The sequence below is a fragment of the Muntiacus reevesi genome, chromosome 17 (assembly GCF_963930625.1).
Source record: "Muntiacus reevesi chromosome 17, mMunRee1.1, whole genome shotgun sequence".
In the NCBI taxonomy this organism is placed as follows: Eukaryota; Metazoa; Chordata; class Mammalia; order Artiodactyla; family Cervidae; genus Muntiacus; species Muntiacus reevesi.
Genome location: NC_089265.1, coordinates 35,337,939 through 35,360,523, shown reverse-complemented (window position 1 = coordinate 35,360,523; position 22,585 = coordinate 35,337,939). Strand labels below are relative to the sequence as shown.

General features: G+C 42.5%; 1 protein-coding gene across 4 annotated transcripts in view; it reads left to right on the top strand.

Annotated features, from left to right (window-relative positions):
• Window positions 1-22,160, top strand: part of KDM4C (lysine demethylase 4C) — a 397,429-nt gene extending 375,269 nt beyond the window's left edge. For 3 of the 4 annotated variants that reach the window (XM_065907905.1, XM_065907906.1, XM_065907907.1), the window contains 3 exons: window positions 8,599-8,718; window positions 12,420-12,512; window positions 21,132-22,160. In XM_065907905.1, coding sequence (XP_065763977.1) covers window positions 8,599-8,718; window positions 12,420-12,512; window positions 21,132-21,308 — 390 coding nt within the window. In that variant the 3' untranslated portion in view covers window positions 21,309-22,160. The remainder of the gene's footprint in view (window positions 1-8,598; window positions 8,719-12,419; window positions 12,513-21,131) is intronic. The other variant, XM_065907903.1, reaches the window with a different exon arrangement.
• The last annotated feature ends 425 nt before the right edge of the window (window positions 22,161-22,585 follow it).

Below are 22,585 nucleotides of genomic sequence, written 5' to 3'. Positions count from 1 at the left end.
GCAGACACTGTATCATCTGAGCTACCAGGGAAGCAGATGCTGTCTTTTAGAAGATGGGTCTGGTTGTCAGGGCAGTGGAGAAATGTGGCTGCTGGAAAGGAATTTGGCTGTTTGAGGGAATAAGGAGGCATCACTCCAAGAGATAACCAGAGTATCAGTATACAGAAAGGGTATGTGTACATGTGTCCGTGAATGTCCCTTATAAAAACTTAAAAATCTCTTACACAGGAAAACTGGGCATCAGACATGGAATTTTCACAGAATGATGAGTTTCAGTGTGGAAGTAGGTTGGCTTGAATTCATTGCCCCACAGGCTGAAATGACAGTGTTTCACAGCTAGTCCAGAACATAGAGAAGAGGTCTGTTGGAAGGCTGCCACTGTGAAAGGGGTATAGTCAAAGGAACCAGCATGGACTCAGTTCTTCCTTTATACACAGGATGTATGGGCTGTATTGGGAGAGAATCTTCTTGAGCGTTGGTTCTCAGTGTGGCTGAGAGGAGGGATTGGGAGGTCATTTAGCCTGGACTCCACCTTGGACTGACTGAAGCAGAGTTTTGCCGAGTGGCTAAAAATAGACTTACTGCACTAGAGAAGTAAGTCTGATGGTGAAATTTTCAAAGCTGATGAATTTAACTTTATAGTTTATATACCTTTTCACCAAGTAACTCTGGTTCTCCAAGTCTATTCTGAGAAAACAATCAGTAATTTGGACAAAGATTTATGGAGAAAAGTATACAATAGTATTATAGATGGTATGAGAAAAATGGAATGACCTATATATCTCACAATAGGAGAGTGCTTAATTGTGGAATATCCATAAATGTTGCATATATTCAGTAAAATGGAGTTTTTAAAGGATAATTAATAACTAAGAAGATCCTCTTAATTATAGGTGATCAATAGCAAGGTACAAATCATCCATGTATGTAAAAGGGAAAATATGTGATTTCACTTGCGAGGTGCTTACAAATAGCCAAATTCTATTTCAGATCCTAAAAGATGATGCTGTGAAAGTGCTGCACTCAATATGCCAGCCTCCTGAGAAATCTGTATGCAGGTCAAGAAAGTGAGAATTGGACATGGAACAACACACTGGTTCCAAATCAGGAAAGCTTTCCAATGGTGGTTACCAGGGACTGGAGGACCAGAAATGGAGAGCTTTTTTTTTTTATATTTATTTATTTGTAATTGATTGATGATTGCTTTACAACATTGGTTTGATTTCTGTCATACATCACCATGAATTAACCATCGCTGTACATATGTCCCTTCCCCACCTCATCCCTCCAGGTTGTTACATCGCCTCAGTTTGAGCTCCCTGAGTCAAAGAGCAAATTTCCATTGGCTCTCTATTTACATGTGGTAGTGTACATGCTTCCGTGCTACTCTCTCCATTCATCTCACCCTCTCCCTCCTCTTCCCCACCCTTTTCCACAAGCCTGTTCTCTATGTCTGCGTCTCTGTTGCTGCTCTATGAATAGGTTCATCAGTACCATCTCTCTTGATTCCATAAATATGCGTTAATGTATGATATTTGTTTCTCTTTCTGACTTACTTCATTCTATATAATAGGCTCTAGGTTCATCTGCAGGAGGTGGAGAGTTACTGTTTAGTGGGTACCGAGTTTCAGTTTGGGATGATGAAAATCTGGGAAGGAGGGTGGTGATGATTGTACAACATTATGAATATACTTAAGGCCACTAGAATGTATATTCGAAAACGGTTAAAGCGGCAAGTTTGATGTTTTGTCTGTTTCCCCATGGTAGAAAGACCCTTCCCCCTCAAGTGCTGTGGATGTGTGAGGACCACAGTGGGAACTGCACTGTGAGGTCTTCACAACTGCAGCCAGGCCTGCTTCTTTAGGGAGAGGGCAGCTGTGCTGTCACATCAGAGAGGAAAGGCTGTGGCTATGAGGGAAGACATCTTACCTGTAGAGTAGGTCCGAATTTTTTTTTTTTTTAAATGCATGGAAGCATAGAGAAGAATCAACATTATAACAGGATTTATATGTAGGTGATGAAAATATGGGTTGTTTGTTTTTCTATCTTTAAAATAAAAAACTATAATTTCCCGAAAGGATATAGAGTAGAAGCTCAGAACAAAAGTTATTTGGAAACTACAAAAATCATACTGATGTTTGTCAAGTCTATGCCTAGCTAAATAAATTACTTGAAACTGTTCCAGTGGGGGAAAAAAAGAGAAAAATACTTTTAAAATGTTTTCTACCTTTGTTATTAGAGTGACAGTTGTTAGTAAATTATTGCAATTTATATATAACAGCAGTGCAAAATTTTAATCCACATAATATGGTATGTCCCTTTGGAAGTCATCTCCTTGAGAACCCCCTCAAAGGGCTTCCACTACAGAGAGCACATCTTCAGACTGCAAAGTACATTGGAAACTTGGTTATTGTTGTTTAGTTGCGAAGTTGTGTACAACTCTTTGTAATCCCATGGGCTGCAGTATGCCAGGCTTCTCTGTCCTTCACTATCTACCTGAAGTTTGCTCAAACTCATGTCCATTGAGTCCATGATACCATCCAACCATCTCATTCTCTGTAGTCTTCTTCTCCTCCTGCCTTCAATCTTTCCCAGCATCAGGGTCTTTTCTAATGAGTCAGCTCTTCGCATCAGGTAGCCAAAATATTGGAGCTTCAGCATCAGTCCTTCCAATGAATATTCAGAATTGATTTCCTTTAGGATTGACTGATTTGATCTCCTTGCAGTTCACGGGACTCTCAAGAGTTTTCTCCAGCAGCACAGTTAGAAAGCATCAATTCTTCAGCACTCAGCCTTCTTTATGGTCCAACTCTCACATCCATACATGACTACTGGAAAAGCCATAGCTTTGACTAAATGGACTTTTGTCGGCAAAGTGATGCCTCTGCTTTTTAATACACTGTCTGGGTTTGTCATAGCTTTTCTTCCAAGGAGCAAACATCTTTTAATTTCATGGCTGCAGTCACTGTCCGCAGTGATTTTGGAGCCCAAGAAAATACAACTTGGGGGCAGTTATGAATCATCTAGGGCCATGTCTTGTGAATAGGTGGGTGGTGCCATGAATATGTTCCCTTCCTCTTTGAGGGATGGTTTTCCTCACAGGTCCTTTGAATGGGGATTAGGTGGTATGGGAAAACTTCCATTTTTATATTCCACTGTTAATTCAAAGGATCTTTCCCCACATTGTGAGGAGGGAACTGCCACCACCCAAACCTACCATTACTTATCTGTCAAGGTCATTAGCAGCAAGCAACAAAAACTAACTGGAACTCAGAGATTCCCTGGTAGTCCAGTGGTTAGGCTTCTTCACTTTGATTGCCAGACCTGGGTTCAATCTCCGGTCACCAAACTAAGATCCCGCAAGCTGTACAGCGCAGCCAAAAACAAAAAACTTACTGTAAGTGATTTAGGTGCTACAGAAACTTGGTAAGAAAGTTATTAGGACACCCACAGGATATCCAAGAATTCAGAAAAACAAGGTCAGACAACAGGTGAGAAAGGGAGGCTGCTCAGCTGGGAGGTGAATAGGACCAGGTCATCTCCCCTTCTGGGGCCCTGGAGCAGGGCTCTGCCATCAACACACGCGAGCTGCTGCTACCTTTGAGAGCATCCGCCTCCACTGTTTCTCTGCATCTCTGGTCACAGGTTTTACATCCTGGGCAGGTGGAGCCAAAATTGGCCTGGCCCAGCCTCTACCTGCTGCCAGGGATGCTGGGCCAGAGAGTATCTGGCATCTTTCAGCATTTGTCATGGCACGTGAGCTCTGTCTTCCATTGAGACTTCGAAAGGGAGAAGGGGTTTCAGAGGCTGAGGAGCCAAACCGATGACAGATAGCCAGGTTGATGGGCACGTGCCTATCATCTTGTTAATCCCTGCCCAAGGTCAGCAATGAGCTGGTGATTACCCCTCAGTGCAGCTGCCGGCATCAGTTTACTCTCGGTCATTTAGGCATTTTCTGCGTGGGGGATTGTCTGAGGTTCCAAACTGTATGCTGATGAATTACCAGGATTTCATGTACCGTGTCTTCATCTGGTGTAATCAGACTGGTAGATGGGGCTGCCTGCCCTGTGGATTATACTTAGTAGAGTAGAGGCAGGGAGTGGGAGAGAGAGTAAGGTAGGCAGCGTGCAAGGACAGCTGCTGCCTCTAGACGTCACTTTTAAAGGGCCTAGTAGGAGTTCCAAAAACACAGTGACTTTGGAATTCCAATAATCAGACTGGCTGTTGGGCTTTTCCCTTTTGTTAGTAGATAAAGTACGGGGGTTTGGCATGACTTTGGCAAGAATGTGATATGACACCGTCCTGTCACTGGAATTGTGGCTCATCTCAGTCCTCTAATCATAGGCAAAAGTCTACTCTTGAGTGTGATGACCACTTCTGTCTTTCATTTTCACTTCACTTGTGTAGTACTCTAGCTACAGGCTGACTGATAGCTCCAGACACCAGTGTCCCTGTGGACAAAGCACTGGCAGATTTCAGGGGAGTTCACACATCCCTGGAGGCAGTACAGCAAAGGGTAAACAGGTGTTTATGGCAGGTGAAGGCAAACTTCTGAGAGTCTAGACATCAGGTGGGAGAAATGTATTAGTCAAGGTTTTTAATGCATATACTTTTCCAGCAGAGGTGTTCACTTGTTCCAGCAGCACACCAAGGACTGCATCAGGAGGTCCATTCTATAATGCTTAAAAAACCATCCAAGTCACATAGAGTGGTGGGCAGTGGCAGCTGGAACCTCCAATTGTAACGTGTGTCCCTAGTGGTTCAGACCACACTTGAAGAAGCTCTGCTTTGTTTGATTCCTCACGCACAGCAGGGACCTTTTAACAGAAACTTTTTTTTTTTTTCCTGCATGAAGTCTTACTCAGAAACCCAATCTATAAATCAAATACAAATTCTGTTCTGGTGGCCGAAGCTCACACACTCCACATGGATTCCAGCCCTTGCAGTGTGACAGGCCTCCAGGCATGGGCATGACACCCTCTGTCTGTCCCTACCTTGAAGAGCTAGACACCACTGACTCCTCTAGTGTCTCAAACAGGTGGTCAGTAAATAGATATCAGATTAGTGACTGTGACCGTTTGAAGGAACAGCCAGCAGTTTCTGCACTGGAGGAGTCAGGGAAGCATAAATATCAAACTTTTTAACTTCATCAGTCTACATACTCCTAATCCCATTCTTGTTTAAATGCTTTATATACACCATGTAGTAATAGGAAGTTTCTGGCAGACTCAAGATTTGAGACCCATTTCTCTATGGAGGAGACTAGGTGTTACAGAAATAAATGCTTTTGTGTTTTACTGTGAGCTGCTTTTAGCCCATTTGGAAGGTAGCTGGGGTGTAAATAATGTTACTCACTAATGAAGTTGTATGCAGATCTAAGTATATCCTCTTCCACCTAAAGGACCTAGCAAACGGTGGGAAGCTGCACATCACGACTGAGAATAGTGCCGCCTGGTGGTGACGGGGGAAGGGAAACTCTCGAAACAGCCTTATGTTCTTGTGTTCTTACATGCAGCCTTATGTTCAGTCTGCTTGGTTACTCTTTATTCTTCCACTATGAATAAAGGAAAAAGAGTTCTGAAAGCAAGAAATTGAGAAAGCAAGCAAGATTGTCTTCCCTAGATTCTGACGTGAGAGTGTGTGAAGTGACTGTGACTGATACAGAGCAGTTAGGTGGACGCTGAGCTGGGAGGCCTCTTTGAGGTCAGGTGCTCTGTGCCAAATTAAGATTTGCTGTGAGTCAAGTGTCTGCCGACAGTAAGAAACAAACTGTATCTCATACATTTAGTTTCGGACACCTTTTCAAGAAAGAATTGTTCCTCACTCTAAGGTTGCATACATTTAGTTTACTAACAAGGTTGTGTGTTCATGATAAATGCCTTGAGTATCCTTTATGCATTGCTCAGGCATATCTCTGTGGCCATTGGCAACACCTTGGTGATACGGTACCAGGAACTGCAGCTCAGGATTGGTCTGCGGTAGTTATTCTAAAGGCTAGTAAACCTGTGTTGAAGGTCAAATCTGTAAAATTAAGGGCATAGCTTCCCCACTTGGAGGTGGCTTGTGGTGACTGAGTAGGTGGGACTGTGGCTTCATATCCATTGAGGCCTTGACTTGCCTCTTTTGGGGCTGAAGAAGGGCCAATTGAAAGGGCCTGAGGGCAAGCAGTTAAAGAGAGAAGGAAGTCAGGGTTTGAAAATGTGAAATACCTCCTTTATTTGTAATAAAGCAGATGCTGGAGAGTGTGGCTTACATCTATGGGCGGAGGATTCTTCTGACATACTGGACCTGAGAATTAGGCCTTCTGGCGACCTGTGGTGCAGGACACCGCCCATTCCCTCTGTGGAAGGAGCAGAGCAGCTCCACAGAAAGAAAGTGAGGGGCAAACCAGAAGTTACCAGCCTCCAGATTCCTCCAGCTCTGCTTTTCTTCCTTAAGAGTGCTTTGGCTATTCAGGGTCTTCTGTGTTTCCATACAAATTGTAAAACTGTCCTAATTCTGTGAATAATGCCATTGGTAGTTTGATAGGGATTGCATTGAATCAGTAGATCGCTTTGGCAGGGGTGGGATAAATTGGGAGATTGGGATTGACATATATAGACTACAGTATATAAAATAAATGACTAATAAGGATGTACTGTATGGTACAAGGAACTCAATACTCTGTTATGGCCTATATGGGAAAAGAATCTAAAAAGAGTAGATATATGTATGTGTGTGTGTGTGTGTGTATTATAAAACTGATTCATTTTGCTGTGTACCTGAAACTAATACACTGTAAAGCAACTATACTCCAGTAAGAAGTTTTTAAAAGTGAATTAAAAAAAAAGCCAGGAGTTATTACCCCCAGTAGTGCTTCCTCCACATGGAGAAAATCTTTAGATGAAGGAAGAAACATACTCTTGTTTTCCCCCTGCCCCCATCACCAAAGCATCTGGGTTTTAGCTCAGTTATCCCAGAGCTGATGTAGCTTCCTAACCCAAGAGACCAGACAGTGTCTATTTAGAAGCTAGCTACACCTTCCAATGTTCTTAGTACGAGGTGCATCTTGGGAAGGGAAGGGAAATGAAAAGTGATATGATAACCCTGGGGGCTTGTATAGAATACAGTTCATCTTACCTTTTCAGTTCTGCATTGCCTGAGGTCAAATATTATGAAAGCCAATAAGAAAATTATTTTCATTTGACTAAGTTTGATGCAGACTATCAACTCTGCAGAGCCTCTTCTTTGTTTGTTTGCCTATAGCTTTAAGTGGAAGCATTGTCTGCAGTGAGAAAGTATACATACTTGCCATGTATACTCTTGAATCCAGCAATAACCCAGGGATCGAACCCAGGTCTCCCACCTTGCAAGCAGATTCTTTGCCATCTGAACCACCAAGGAAGCTGAGTAAAAGGACCACTCCTTTATGAAGCAAACTTTCTGTTAATAATGAAAAGTAATATATGGTGGGTTTCTAATCATAAACCACTAAATATTTCCTGTGTGTGCCTCTCATTTAAACCACAGGATCATGCCCAGTCTGCATTTATAACTTGACTGGTCAAGTGTGCATTTCAGTCAGTGAGATTGGCCTCATCAGTAAAATACCAGGATTAGCAAAACATGAATTGTTAAATGTGCAGAAAGTTTATCAAAGTAGTCAAGTATTTGATTCCTTTGTATTAAGATTTTATTGTCATACTCAATACATACAAGTTTAAGTTTGCAAACTCTATCTGTAAACTAACCCCGTACCCCACAAAAAAGGATTTTCCAGGATGAACTACTGGCGAATTTACTCCAGAGTTGCTGCCTAAGGAGGTGGAGTAGAGTGGAAGAAGTAAAGTAAGAAGACTGGTCATAGGTGTCCCCATGATCACCCATGAAAGGAGGGGCTAGTCAGTGAATGGGAGATGCAGGCAGAAGAAGGCCTGTTGAGGAATGTCCAGGGTTCTTCAGAAAAGGGCTGCTAAACAGGACACCACCCTCCCAGCCTCACCGGACACACTGGGGGATGTTCCTGGCACTTTTCCCTTGCTGCTTCTTCAAGATCTACCAACTCCAATCATGGTCTGCTTCTCTTCTGGCCCCAGTGTCCTCAGTTCTTTGTCTCTTACACAGCTTCACTTCTCCAGAGCCTGCTCAGAGGCTCAGTTTCCTTGTCAGTAAAATGGGGGCAATTCATATTCTCTGCCTACTTCATGGAATGATTGTGGGGATCAGATGAGATGTGTGTTAAAGCATTTTGTTGACTGCAAGACACTGCATAAATGTCAGGTGTTATAAATCATTAGCCAGTCTATTTTTCAGCCAAAGCAGTTTCTATGCACATTTTACTTACCCTCTGAACAATTCTCTGTCAAATAGCAAACGTAAATGCCGATGTTTCTTCCTTCTTGGATTATGGTGGTTCCTTTGCAACTTTATGATCTAGGCTGAATCTTTAAGTACTCCTTTGGCTCATAACTCTTCCCCTGAACACCCATGCAAGATCATAATCCATAAAACACAGAGGCAATAACTCCTTTTAATTGTCAGGAGTTCATCATTTGCTAAGTTCTAAATGCAGTCACTTAGACATTTGCCTTGAAAAGCCCGACTCCGTTTACTCTGCAGAGCCGAGACTGTGTGAAACTGGGCCCTCCTGCCGAGGGAGAAGTCGTCCAAGTCAAGTGGCCTGATGGCAAACTCTACGGGGCCAAGTATCTCGGATCAAATGTTGCCCACATGTACCAGGTGAGTGCTGCCCTGGGTGTGAGCTTGCTGAGATGGACAAGAGAAGCCAGAGGGCAGCTGGTATATCCAGTGTGCTATGGGTCAAGAAGCTACATGAATTTAGAACACCTACTGTTTTATAAAAACGGCAAGTTTCAAAGACTGATGACCCAGATAATAGAGTTTTATTCTGGGAATAATAAAGTTCAATACTGGGAAACTAACAACATTTATTTGATGAATGGATTAATAGTCAGGAATATAGTTAGGTCAAAAAGATGACCGACTGGATGGTAGGCTGCTTTCTTGTGTTCCTGTTATATGGGAAAAGAATAAGTGGCTGGATTATCTAACTAAGCCAAGTCAGTGACGGCTGTTCATCACCCAGCAGCCCCTGAATGGGTGGCTTTTCCCTGACAGACGTCATCCCTGTTGACATTTCAGCAAACCTAAACCAGTGGTGCCTCAGCACAGACGGAGCCATTTGTGCACCCAGGCGTGCATGCGTGCTAAGTCGCTTCAGCTGTGTCTGACTCTTTGCAACCCAATGAACTGTAGCCTGCCCAGGCTCCTCTGTCCATGCGGATTCTCCAAGCAGGAATACTGGACTGGGTTGCCATGCTCTCCTCTAGGGGATCTTCCTGATCCAGGGATCAAACCTGCATCTCTGAGGTCTCCTGCATTGGCAGGCAGGTTTCTTTATAGGATGCTTTTGTGATGAAAAGTACAGTTGTCAGTTGGGAAGTCTGTTCACTGAACAACTGTATATATTATTAAAAAATATGTATACAATTAAAAGGTCTTCCCTGATGGCTCAGACAGTAAAGAAGATTCCTGCATTGCAGGAGACTGGGGTTTGATCCATGGGTTGGGAATATCCCCTGAAGAAGGAAATGGCAACCCATTCCACTCTTCTTGCCTAGAGAATTCCATGGACAGAAGAGCCTGGCAGGCTACAGTCTGTGGAGTCACAGAGTCAGACACGATTGAGTGACTAACACTTATACAATTAAAAAATGAACTAATGAACTATATCCCTATTAGAAGTGAGGATGAGTTAAGCTCTAATAAGAAAAACAACATGAATGGCACATGTGCATTTCTGTTCTTTCAGAAAGACTTAAAAAAGGAACAGATTTATTAAAACCAATACATTATAGTACTTCTAGTAATGTGATGGCAGAAATCAACATTCTCAAGCAGTAGTGTAAAAACAGGAAGATTGAAGTAAAAGGAGAAAAAGCAAGAAGGTTCAGGCCTGTTAAGTTAAAAACAGCTTGAGAATGATAAGACTTCCAGTTTCCTCAGAGAAATTGTTCAAAGACTGATAAGGGGCTTGGGCTTAAATGGAAAAAGAACATTAAAAGACTGTACCAAAAACTGGAGCACAGTGTAATTAGCAGTGTTCAAAGACATTTGGAAAACTTAGGGAAAGACATTTTTTAAGGTGTAAAAAAAGCCAAGGGGAGTGAGGAGGGGAGAATATACATATGCTGTGTGTGTGTTTGTGTGTGTGTGTGCACTCAAAGGCCATTTTCCCCTCTGTACTGGTGACAGTGTTAAGTTGCAGATTGAGGTCATTTATAGCAGGTTAGGTGTTGGAGCGTTTTTGTATCAGAATGTCCAAAATCAGGCAAAAATTACAAGACAGGCTGGTAATACTGGAGTCTCCTAGAAAAGAGCTTTACTACATCATTGAAAAGAAAATAATTACATTTAATTAAACAATACATGCAAAAGTGAAGCATCTTACATGTAGCAAAGCTATTAGCTACATGAAAGGTATCATAATGAGGACATGTTGAAATTCTGGCTAATTAGTAATCAGCGTGTTAACTTCAGTCGAATTTATGATGGCCTATCAACATAGAACAGTGAGCATATTTATAGACTCAATGAAAAAGTTAAGACTAATATTAAAATTGTCTCTCAAGTACAAGTAGTTTAAAATTCCTCATTAAACCAAGTGGCCTTTTGAGGTCATTTTGTGTTCTGTGTCTAATTATTCAGCCTCACCATTGACTAAGCAAAGACATTTATAAAAATAGAACCAAAATATCTATTGCACAGTGCTAAATATCCTGGGTATATGCATTTGGGGGTCCTCAGAGTAACTCTCCAAGATAGGGTTTTTGAATCCTACTTTACTACTTTACAAATAAGGGGGGACAGGGCTCAGCAAATTTCATAATTTGTCCAAGTTCACAGAGCTGGTAAAGGGAAGAGCCAGAATTTACTCTCTGCCCTGTCCAAACTCTGGTGAACAACCAACATAGCCTTTGAGGGACTGTCCTGGATTTTAGCACTGAAAATCTTGTATCCTGCGGGACCCCTCAGTCCCGGACAAACTGGAATGGTTGGTCACCATACCATAATTCCTCTGTTTTAAAACTGACTTTTTCTCTTTTAGAATTCTCAAATGATTGGCAACAGAAGAAAGGTAGGCACAGGTAGTTCTAGCTATGTGATCAGACTGTATAAATGGGATGACACCTTGGCCTAATTAAATGTTAAAGAAACCATTCTGTTGAGACAAGGCCAGGAAGAAAAGCCTTCCCGTCTCAGCCTTCTGGGAAGTAGCAGAGAAAGTGCCCATGACCAAGACCTACTTCCGCACCACTGTTTGAGCTCTGTCAAACGGGAGCAGATGTGGATAATACAAAGTTTAATTATATATTTTACCTTCAGTAGTTTTTCGAACTTCAGCAGATTGTTTTTATTAACATAGCACAGTGACATGATTTAACTCACCTTATTTTAATTAGAATTGCAAGCATATATTTATTCCTTAAGAGAATTCAGACAGACGATTTAGAAACTTGAAAAATACCATAAATGGTTCACAGTTAAGAACATATTAGAATTAGATATTCTACCTCAATTGCATCCCTTGTTTTCTTCTGGGAGAGTTCATGTAGGATTAAGCCTAGATCAGGATCACTTTGAATAGGGTGTTTGATGAAGTTCTCCAGATTACGTTTCTGTTATTCAATGTCACTTACTTTTTCTCTAACAAAACAGCATAAAATATTGAAAAAAAAAAAAGATAATGAAAATATTTACTTCCATTTGAATAGCTTGGAAAAACAAGTTTTAAACATTTTCATTTAGATGGTTATGTATTTTCACACATTGACATGGTTGACACATGAGATTGAGGGGAACCTGAGATTTTTCTGGCCTTTTGGTTGAATTTAACAAAAGTGAGTTTTGAAAGTTAAAGCTCTATAAGAACTTGAGAAATTATTTTATCTGGGAGGATTATATATAGATAAGAGTAAAATATGTCATCACTTTTTTCTCAAAGAGAAACAGTCCTCCCTCTTAAGTCATCAGAGCATCTTAAAGAAACAAAGAGCACTGACAGGCTCCACCAGTCTTAATGCTAAACTGGCCACAGTCTCATGTTCTGAGAAATCATCTGAGCAGCAGTTATTTTTCTTTCTTTGCTTTGGGGGCATAAAGTTTTCATATCACATATTCCAGGACACTCATTTTCAAGAATTTTGGCCTGTTTGAGACATGCTTTGTTCTTGGTCTGATAAGGAAAAGAGCTTTTCTCCCTTCCTTGGCTGTTGGCTAATTCTCTTGTTTGTTCTGTTTGAATCCTTTTTCTCTCTTTTTTTTTTTGTGTGTGTAGCTAATTGGAACCCTGAAGGAAATGGTGAATGCTTCTTGCTTTTTAAAAAATATACCATGCTCACTGCTTTATTTTTCATTAGGTTGAATTTGAAGATGGATCCCAGATAGCAATGAAGAGAGAGGACATCTACACTTTAGACGAAGAGTTACCTAAGAGAGTGAAAGCTCGATTCGTAAGTACTGGATAATCTCTCTGAGGGGTCTGCCCTATGAATCCCTCCTCCAGCACTGTTTCCTGAGCCCAGTGGAAACACACTCAGGCCTTTGGACTGATGTTTTAGGAAGCCAGTGCATCTTTTCCCTTATTGAAATCTGTTTAATCCAAAACAAATATACTTGGTCAGAAACAGGGAAACCAGTGCAAGTTCCTCATTTTTCTTTCTAATGAGGTCAAATGATGCTTCTTTATGTTAACATCTGTTGGCTTACAAAAAGTTATTGAGTACGTATTCTGTGCAAGAAAACTGGGAACATACAAAGATACCATCAAGACATTTACAATCTCGTTAGTGGAAGCCACGTTAAAAGAAGGCTTTCAGTAGGAGATTAATGGAGATTCAGTATAACGAACATCTAGTTTGCTGTAGCCACTGAACTGAACTATCATATACACAGTGCAGCCTTGAACAGTGTGGGGAGTTGGGGTGCTGACTCTCCACACACTCACATATGGCTGGTATAGTCAGACCCTTTCTGTTCATGGTTCCACATCCATGAATTCAACCAGCTATGGATCGTATAGTACCATCAGGTTTACTAGTGAAAAAAGTTTGTGTATAAGTGGACCCATGCAGTTCAAACCCATGTTTTCACGGTCAACTGTTTTGATCAACTTCTCTCTCTCTGAAGTTCATTAATGGTTGTGTCAATTCATAATTAAATGAAACTCTCACTTTTATAAAAGAAGGAATAAACAAAGCCCAACTACTAGTTGTGGGAATACTAAAGGGTTTTTTTTTTTTTTTTTTAAAGAAAGCATTATTAGTTTCAAGCCCTGTACATACCATTAAAAGACAAACATGGACAAATAATCAAAATTGAAGTTGCTAAAAAATATAATTCACAATAACTTAGTTTTCATTATTGTATCTTAAAATATTTTCTGGACCCTGAAATGAAGCCAGTTTTACTCATTTAGAATTACATCTAGTGCATTTGTGAAATGATAAACACTAAAGTAGGAAATTTGAATGAGGGGCTTTTTCTGACTAAAATGAATTTTTTTCCTGAATAAATGACATCCTTTGTTTTCATTGCATGCTAATAATATACTTTTAGGCAATGATAGAGTTATCCTAGATTAGCTTGGAGAAACCATGTGTTTCCTTAAATGTTCACCTGTATATTCAGCCCCTCTCCTGTCAGGTGGGATCCTGAGCAAACCACATCAGGTGTAAACTGAGTTTCTTCTTAGCTGCATCCTGAGGGGAAAGTCCTTCACAGTAAAACAATCAAGAGAGTGACAGTGCTACCCACCCAGTGAGGAAACGTGACACGCAGGGAACCACGTGCCTGAAAATAGGTTAACTCTCAGATAACAAACAGCAGGGAAAGGGAAGATAAAGTATTCCTAGAGTAAAGACATCTATAAAACCTTAAAAGAGACCTAGAACCCTGGATAATTTGTCAGTGTTCTAGGTATTGAAATCTCTTAAGAACAATTTTCCAGGTTGCTCGAGCTGACTGCCTCTCATCCTGTTGCTTCTATTTACCTTGGATTCTCCATCCCCTTCCCTTTCCTTTTTCTTTTTTATTTTCCAAATCACCTGGAGATTTAGAGGTTGGGAAATGGAATAGGGAGCCCTCTGGAAGTCCCTCAGGTCTTTGATTTTCTAATTCATGTATGATTAAGCATCCTACCAGCTGGGTCTTGTAGATTTCAAATACCATTTCTTAATCACATTAAGAGAAAGTTGCTCTGATCACAATCTCTTTGTTCCACAGTAGATTTGGCTCTAATGTCAGTGTGCTTTCCCATGTAGCTTTACTTGAGCACAGCTTCTGAGTTTTCTAAGATTCATTTCTCAGAGCAGTCACACCAAATTGAACTTTTTAATTTTCAGAGAAAAAAAAGTTTTAATTAAAAATATATAAATCACATAGATATTCTGAATCTAACCTATTATGAGCCTAGTAGAAAACCTCTTCAGGAACAAAATCTAGTTTGCTCACAGTCACTAAATCCAGTTTTGCCACCTCTGATTTTCCTGAATCAAAGACATAAGATGCTTCTGTTGCAGCAAACCAGCTTTTCCTTCAGGTTTGTGTATAACCCTCTGGCCCGTGGCTAGCCTGTCTATGAATGCTATTTTTTTTTCCACTTGGTGAAACAAATCTAATTGGAAAACTTCTTGATGGAAGATACTTTATAATTAGAGGGGTTTTGTTGTTGTTGTTGTTTTAAGGAAGGGCAGGTTGCAGCCCTCACTGGGGGCCTTCATGTTTTAATGACTTCTGCTCACCCAGACACATGCTGACTTGGGGAGAAATTTTTCAAGAGAATCAGCAGTCCACCTCGGTGATTGTGCTGGGTTCCTTCCCACTAACTTCAGAAACGGCCCCATTACCTTTTATTGTCTCACAGAATAACCATAGCAATGGTGCATAATTAACTGTCGCTGCTGGTAAATCGGTTTTATTATTAATTTGAGAGATTGACTTTTGCTGTCTTCACACAGTGGCAACACTTTTGTAGATGTTTCATTTTCTTCTTTAACTTTAGCACTTATAAAACAGAAAGATTACTCAGAGGAAATGCTTTGCCAAGAATGAATGAACCAAAACTGTTTTCTTCCAATGACAGAGAGTGCCCAGCCCATCCACAGGCACTTACTTTGCTTCCCGGGTGAAGCTGGGTAGCATCTGGGGGAAGCCACAGAGGGAGCCTGTCACCCCAGAGGACTGTCTCACGAACGTGCTCAGCTTTTAACCTGTGCCTGTTTTTAGTTTTCGAGCTTCTTTGTTCCATTGTTTGTCTCTTCTTTATGACTGATCACCTGTTTTCAAGCCTTCAAATCTAGGCTCTGCCTCTGTCACCACCAGGGGAGGGGGCCTCCATGACATAATGAGGTGTACTGTACATTGGTGGCATCTCACTAAAAACCAGTTGGGAACACATTCAAGGGGCAAAAATAGGGAATTAGGAAGGAAAAACAGTGCGTTAAAGTCATCAAGACAGTATGGTACTGGCACAAAGACAGAAATATAGATCAATGAAACAGAATAGAAAGCCCAGAGATAAATCCACGAACCTCTGGACACCTTATCTTCGACAAAGGAGGCAAGAATATACAATGGAAAAAAGACAACCTCTTTAACAAGTGGTGCTGGGAAAACTGGTCAACCACTTGTAAAAGAATGAAACTAGAACACTTTCTAACACCATACACAAAAATAAACTCAAAATGGATTAAAGATCTAAATGTAAGACCAGAAACTATAAAACTCCTAGAGGAGAACATAGGCAAAACACTCTCCGACATAAATCACAGCAAGATCTTCTATGACCCACCTCCCAGAATATTGGAAATAAAAGCAAAAATAAACAAATGGGACCTAATGAAACTTAAAAGCTTTTGCACAACAAAGGAAACTATAAGCAAGGTGAAAAGACAGTCCTCAGATTGGGAGACAATAATAGCAAATGAGGAAACAGACAAAGGATTAATCTCAAAAATATACAAGCAACTCCTGAAGCTCAATTCCAGAAAAATAAATGACCCAATCAAAAAATGGGCCAAAGAACTAAACAGACATTTCTCCAAAGAAGACATACAGATGGCTGACAAACACATGAAAAGATGCTCAACATCACTCATTATCAGAGAAATGCAAATCAAAACCACAATGAGGTACCATTACACGCCAGCCAGGATGGCTGCTATCCAAAAGTCTACAAGCAATAAATGCTGGAGAGGGTGTGGAGAAAAGGGAACCCTCTTACACTGTTGGTGGGAATGCAAACTAGTACAGCCGCTATGGAGAACAGTGGAGATTTCTTAAAAAACTGGAAATAGAACGGTCATATGACCCAGCAATACCACTTCTGGGCATACACACTGAGGAAACCAGATCTGAAAGAGACACGTGCAGCCCAATGTTCATCACAGCGCTGTTTATAATAGCCAGGACATGGAAGCAACCTAGATGCCCATCAGCAGACGAATGAATAAGGAAGCTGTGGTACATATACACCATGGAATATTACTCAGCCATTAAAAAGAATTCATTTGAATCAATGAGATGAATGAAACTGGAGCCCATTATACAGAGTGAAGTAAGTCAGAAAGATAAAGACCAATACAGCATACTAACACATGTATATGGAATTTACAAAGATGGTAATGCTAACCCTATATGCAAAACAGAAAAAGAGACACAGATGTACAGAACAGAATTTTGGACTCTGTGGGAGAAGGCGAGGGTGGGATGTTTCAAGAGAACAGCATCGAAGCATGTATATTATCTAGGGTGAAACAGATCACCAGCCCATGCTGGATGCATGAGACAAGTGCTCGGGCCTGGTGCACTGGGAAGACCCAGAGGGAGGTGGGAGTGGGAATCAGGATGGGGAATACATGTAAATCCATGGCTGATTCATGTCAATGTATGGCAAAAACCACTACAATATTGTAAAGTAATTAGCCTCCAACTAATAAAAATAAATGAAAAATAAATAAATAAAAGTAAGCTTTATGGGAAGGAGGAATCAAGATTGCAGAGGAGTAGGACATGGAGCTCACCTCCTCCCACAGATGTGTCCAGAACACACCTATATGTTGAACAGTTTGCATAGAACATCTACTGACTACTGGCAGAAGACCTCAGACTTCTGAAAGGGCAAGAAAACCTCCGCATAATCAGTTAGGATGAAAGAAAAAACAAAAAAAAGAGAGAGAGAAAGGAGAAAGGAGTGGGGACAGGACCTGTGCCCCAGGGAGGGAGCTGTGAAGGAGGAAAGGTCCCCTCACTGGACAGGTGCAAAGCTTCAGAGCCTCAGAGGAGAGCGCAACAACCAGCTTCTGGAAGGCAAAACAGAGAGTGACCCTGGCAGTAGACGCTTATGTGCTGGCCCAGGCAGGGGCTGGGTGCTAAAGCTTGGGCTTCAGAGGTCATACCCAGGGAGAGGAGTGGGGTTGGCTACACGCAGACAACCTGGAGAGGCTGGAATATTGCAACTGAGGCTGCACATGCAAGAGGCCTGGGCCCTCAGAGAGGCGAGGACCATTGCGGAGGCCACGCAAGGAGAGGGGCAGGCACCGCCAGTGGAGCTCCTTTCCCTACGCATGCTCCCGGGTGGCAGGATGCCACCTACAAATTCCGGGGGTAGGCATGAGCCAGCACCACCTTTGTGAGCTTCAGAGGTGGGCATGGACCACTGAGAGAGCCGCAAGCAGCCGCCAGTCACTGCCCCTGCCATCCAGGGAGCATGTGTGGGCAGCAGGCAGGGGCCAATCCGTGCGCCTGCTGTTCCGGGGTCTCAGGCTGCTGCTGGAAGACCCACAAGCCGGTGCTGATTGCTACCCCGGTGTACTTGGGGTGAGTGCGGGCTGCCAGACCTTTGTCATTGTTGTTCAGTCACCAAGTCATGTCTGACTCTTTGCAACCCCATGGACTGCAACACGCCAGCCTTCCCTGTCCTTCACCATCTCCCAGAATTTGCTCAAATCCATGTCCATTGAGTCTTTGATGCTGTCAAACCACCTCGTTCTCTGTCATCCCCTTCTCCTTTTGCCTTCCGTCTTTCCCTGTGTCAGGATTTTTCCCATGATTGGCTATTTGCTTCAGGTGGCCAAAGTATTGGCACACCCCACGTGGAGGGTATAAGAGCCAGCACACGCTGAGGAAGGAGACAGAAGCATCCAAACTAATAGCAGTCCCTCGATTTCAGACAAGACAGCAGAGTAAAAGGACTTCAGCTCATGTTCCGTCATGAAAACATCAAAATCACAACTAAAATGCTGAACAACCATCAGCAAAAAAGACTGGAACCTACCAAAAAAGATATTTTACATCCAGAGACAAAGCCACAAGAAGATGGAGCGAGAGTCCAGAGCCCCATGTCAGGCTCCCCACCTGGCATTGGGTCAGAGCATTTGGCTTTGAAGGCCGGTGGGGCTTGAGGGCAGGAGCTCCACAGGACTGGGGCAAACAGAGACTCCACTCTTGGGGTGCACACAAGACTTCACATGCACTGGGACCCAGGGCAAAGCAGCAACTCGCAGGAGCCTGAACTAGGCCTACCTGTGGGTCTTGGAGGGTCTTCTGGAGAGGAGGGGGTCCACTCTGGGTCACCATGGGGGCAAGGACACTGGTGGCGGAGGCCCCAGGGAATATTGATCACTGTGAGCTCTCTTGGAGGTTGCACTTTTAGCACCAAGATCTGGCCCCACCTAACAGCCTGCAGGCTCCAGTGTTGAAGAGGCCTCAGGCCCCACCCATCAGCAGACAGACTGCCTGAACTTATCCTCACAGCCACCTCTAAACACACCCCTTGACACATCTCCTAAAGGTCGGAAGGGTCATCATCAAAAAATCTACAATCAGTGCTGGAGAGGGTATAGAGAAAAGGGAACTCTCCTACACTATTAGTGGGAATGTAAATCAGTACACCACAATGTGAACAGTATGGAAGTTCCTTAAAAAAAAAGGTAAGATAGAGCTTCCGTATGACCCAGCAATCCCACTCCTGCGCATCTATCTGGAGGAAACTGTAATCCAAAAAGATACATTCACCCCAGTGTTCACTGCAGCACTGTTTACAATAGCCACGTCATAGAAGCAACCTAAATGTCCATCAACAGAGGAATGGATAAAGAAGATGTGGTGTGTATGTATACACACACACACACACACTGGAATGTTACTCATAGAAAGAATGAAATAATTCCATTTGTAGCAACATGGATGGACCTAGAGATTATAATAGTAAGAAGACAAATATCATATGATCTCACTTATAAGATAATTCAGATCAACTTATTTACAAAACAGGAACAGACAGACTTCAAAAACAAAAGTATGGTTACCAAAGGAGAAATAGGGGGAGAAAGGATAAATTAGGAGTTTGGAATTAACATATATGCACCTACTACATACAAAATAGATGATCAACTAGGACCTACTGTATAGCACAGGGAATTCTACTCAATGTTCTGTAATGACCTATATGGAAAAAGAGTGGGTATATGTGTAACTGAATCACTTGGCTGGACACCTGAACCAACACAGTGTTGTAAATCAACTACACTCCAATAGAAAACAAAGGGTAAATTTTTTTTTTAAGTAAACTTTACTGGAGCATAACAGAAAAGCCCACCTTCTTTGCCTGGCTGACACTTACTGAGCAGTGACTGTGGCAAAGTACGTTGCTTGGTGTTGGGAGCACATGTAAAATTCAGTTTATAGTCCCTAATATTCTCACCTTCAAGGGGTCCAAGGAACCCCTGATGGGGCAACACCTACCCTCATCTCGGCCCATGCCTTCATTCTACTACATTGACACGTAATGTGTTCCAGGAATCCAAAAGAATGAACCTCATTTTTGGCAGTCACCGAGAAGATAGGATATCTTCTGTGCAAAGAAAACAGTACATTTAAAGACAGGCTGGAGACAATTAAGTGTGACCAGGAATTGCAAATAAGTCAGTCTAATCCAAGCATGGGGTAGGAGTATGTCTGGTTATGTACATCCAGCCTAGAAAGTACAGACATCATCTTAAAGGCAGTGAAGCTATTGAAAGACCATTAAGCAGGGGTGTCATGTAATCAGAGATTTTAGAGACATTTCTGTTAGTAGTTCTGTGAGAAATGGACTAGGGTGCAGCACTGTTACAGTGGTTTAGCAGAGGAAGCGTGAGGGCCTGCACCATGGGGTCAGTAAGGTTAAATAAAGGATGGAGGGCTTCAAGGTCCATGTAGGAGGGGTCCTGGACAGGATGGGGACAAGGGGAAGTTTACAAAGACCTTTAGGTTTCTGATCAACATAGTTAGATTTGATGGGGGTAGTGCTGCCATTTATGGAATTTAGGAAGGACAGCAATGGAGAAAGAAGACTTGTTCACTCTAGGATAGGAAGAGTCTAAGTGCCTCCAGGATAAACATTCTGAGATACCTGCTGGGTAGTTGGACATGCAGGCTTGACCACAGAGGGAGGTATGAACTGGAGTAAGACATCTGATCGTCTTTAGAATTGATGTCAAAACTGAAGTTGTGAGTGCGGCTAGGTAGGGCCGGGGAGCATACGTAGAGAGGAAAAGTCCACATGCAAAGCCTCAGGGCCATCATAGTTGAGCAAATAGTTAAGGGGAGCCCCTGACACATGAACAGTGAGCAGCCAGAGGATAAGGAAGAGGGCTTACAAAATGACAGAGAGCTTCGTGCAAGAGTGAGGTGCCAGAGTAACCATACATTTAGGGTAGAGGAGTGTCCTAGCAACCAGGACAGTTGCAGGTAAGTGGCGGGAACAGAGACCCAGAGGTAAATAGGAATAGGGGTGAATTAGAGCGACTGTGGACAAGTCAGTCACATGTCGGGCAGGGGCATGAATAGTCAGGGAGATTTAAATGAGAAGACTTTAGTTCTGCTTGTGTTGAGGAAAGTCCCCGAGGGCTGGAGATCCTGAAGAAAATGAGGCTAAATGGAAGCAGATGGGGATGGGGAGGCACTCCATGGCCCCTGGGTGCGGCCTCCTAAGGGGCCTCAGACCCCTCCCCACCCCTGACTGGGCCAGGCCTTTGTTCCTGTGACCTCACGTGCCTGCTCTTCTGCAGAGTAATACTGGCTGTTCTTAGTCCACAGCTTCTGATATGCGATTTGAAGACACATTTTATGGAACAGATATAATCCAAGGGGAGAAAAAGAGACAGAGAGTGCTGAGCTCCAGATTCAAGAATGAATATGTGGATGACCCCGTCTATCGCACGTTCTTGAAGAGCTCTTTCCAGAAGAAGTGTCAGAAGAGGCAATAGTGTGCCTGCGTTGCTCTGCAGGCCACAGAATGACTTGGGCAGAAGAGGACCGAGGAAGGACAGCCTGGGGCCGTGCCGTGTGTTCCCCTGGGGTAGGTGACAGGCTGTGTCTCTGACAGTGGAAAATCAGGCTCCCCAGAGTGTGGTCACCAGAACCACAAAATACGCATTATTAATTGGATACCACAGTCTGAAGCTGTCTCCTAGTCTTGCTTTCACTTGTTAGCAGTTGTCTCCTTTGATCCCAAAGAATTTTTCTAAGTGAAGGAAATCACTCACCAAGAAAAGCCACTGCCAGAGGAGGTGGATCCCCACATGTGGCTTTCAGGCCTGAGAACGAAAAGAGCCCGCTCCCTCCGCGAGCCAGTGGGGGCCTCCAGGCCCAGGTGGGAGGGTGATAACATATTTTCCACAGTCAGGGAAGGACTCTCACTTACTTGTTTTAAATGGCAGTTTTTATAAAACATTTTTAAAACACAAATGGCATGTATGGTAATGAGATTTACCCGTGTGCTATCTGTATTTCCCTTGTATAGAACTTTTACATTTTTTTATATCCCTTTTACTTTTGATTGTGTCTGATGAGAACTGAGTTGTTGGCCTCTGTGAAATTTTTGGCTCTTGAGAAAGAATCCTTATGAATTGTCTGGGAATTTTATATATTTAAAGAGGGAGATCTGGGGCTGTTATTTTTAAACACTTTTTTTTTCATAATACATATTCTGAGTAGATATTTATAAAATATGTTTCTTTCATTATGTGTTTGTAAGATTAGAGTTAAAAATAAATATGCCTCGATGCATAGTTTTGAGGTAATATGATTTTTTCTTTTTAAAACAGCTTGAAAATGTACTAGTGTTTAAAAATAAAGATTTCCATTTTCTCCAATCCTGTCTTCTAACTTGCTTATTTGTCTAGGTTTAAACCTATAGAAAACAAGTTTTGTTTGTGAGCTGACTGTGAAGACATTCTGGGGCCCCGGCTTCAGACTCTTCTTTCCTCACTGACTTTGTCCATAACTGTGGATGCACTGCCAGACATTTATGGCTGCACCGCTGGGGATAAAGTCTGCTCTGCCTGCTCATGGTGCCTGCTGAAGTGTTTTCCTCAGCTCCTCCTTTGGGCCTGGAAGGAACCTGAGCATCTGGAATCTCACTCTTTTCATCGCGGTCTCTTGGTCCTCAGCTTTGCTGGAAGGGGCTTTATGGATCCTCCAGTCCCGCCCATCACTTTGTAGATGGGGGTGGAGGAGAGGCAGGGAGACGGCTTGCCCACGG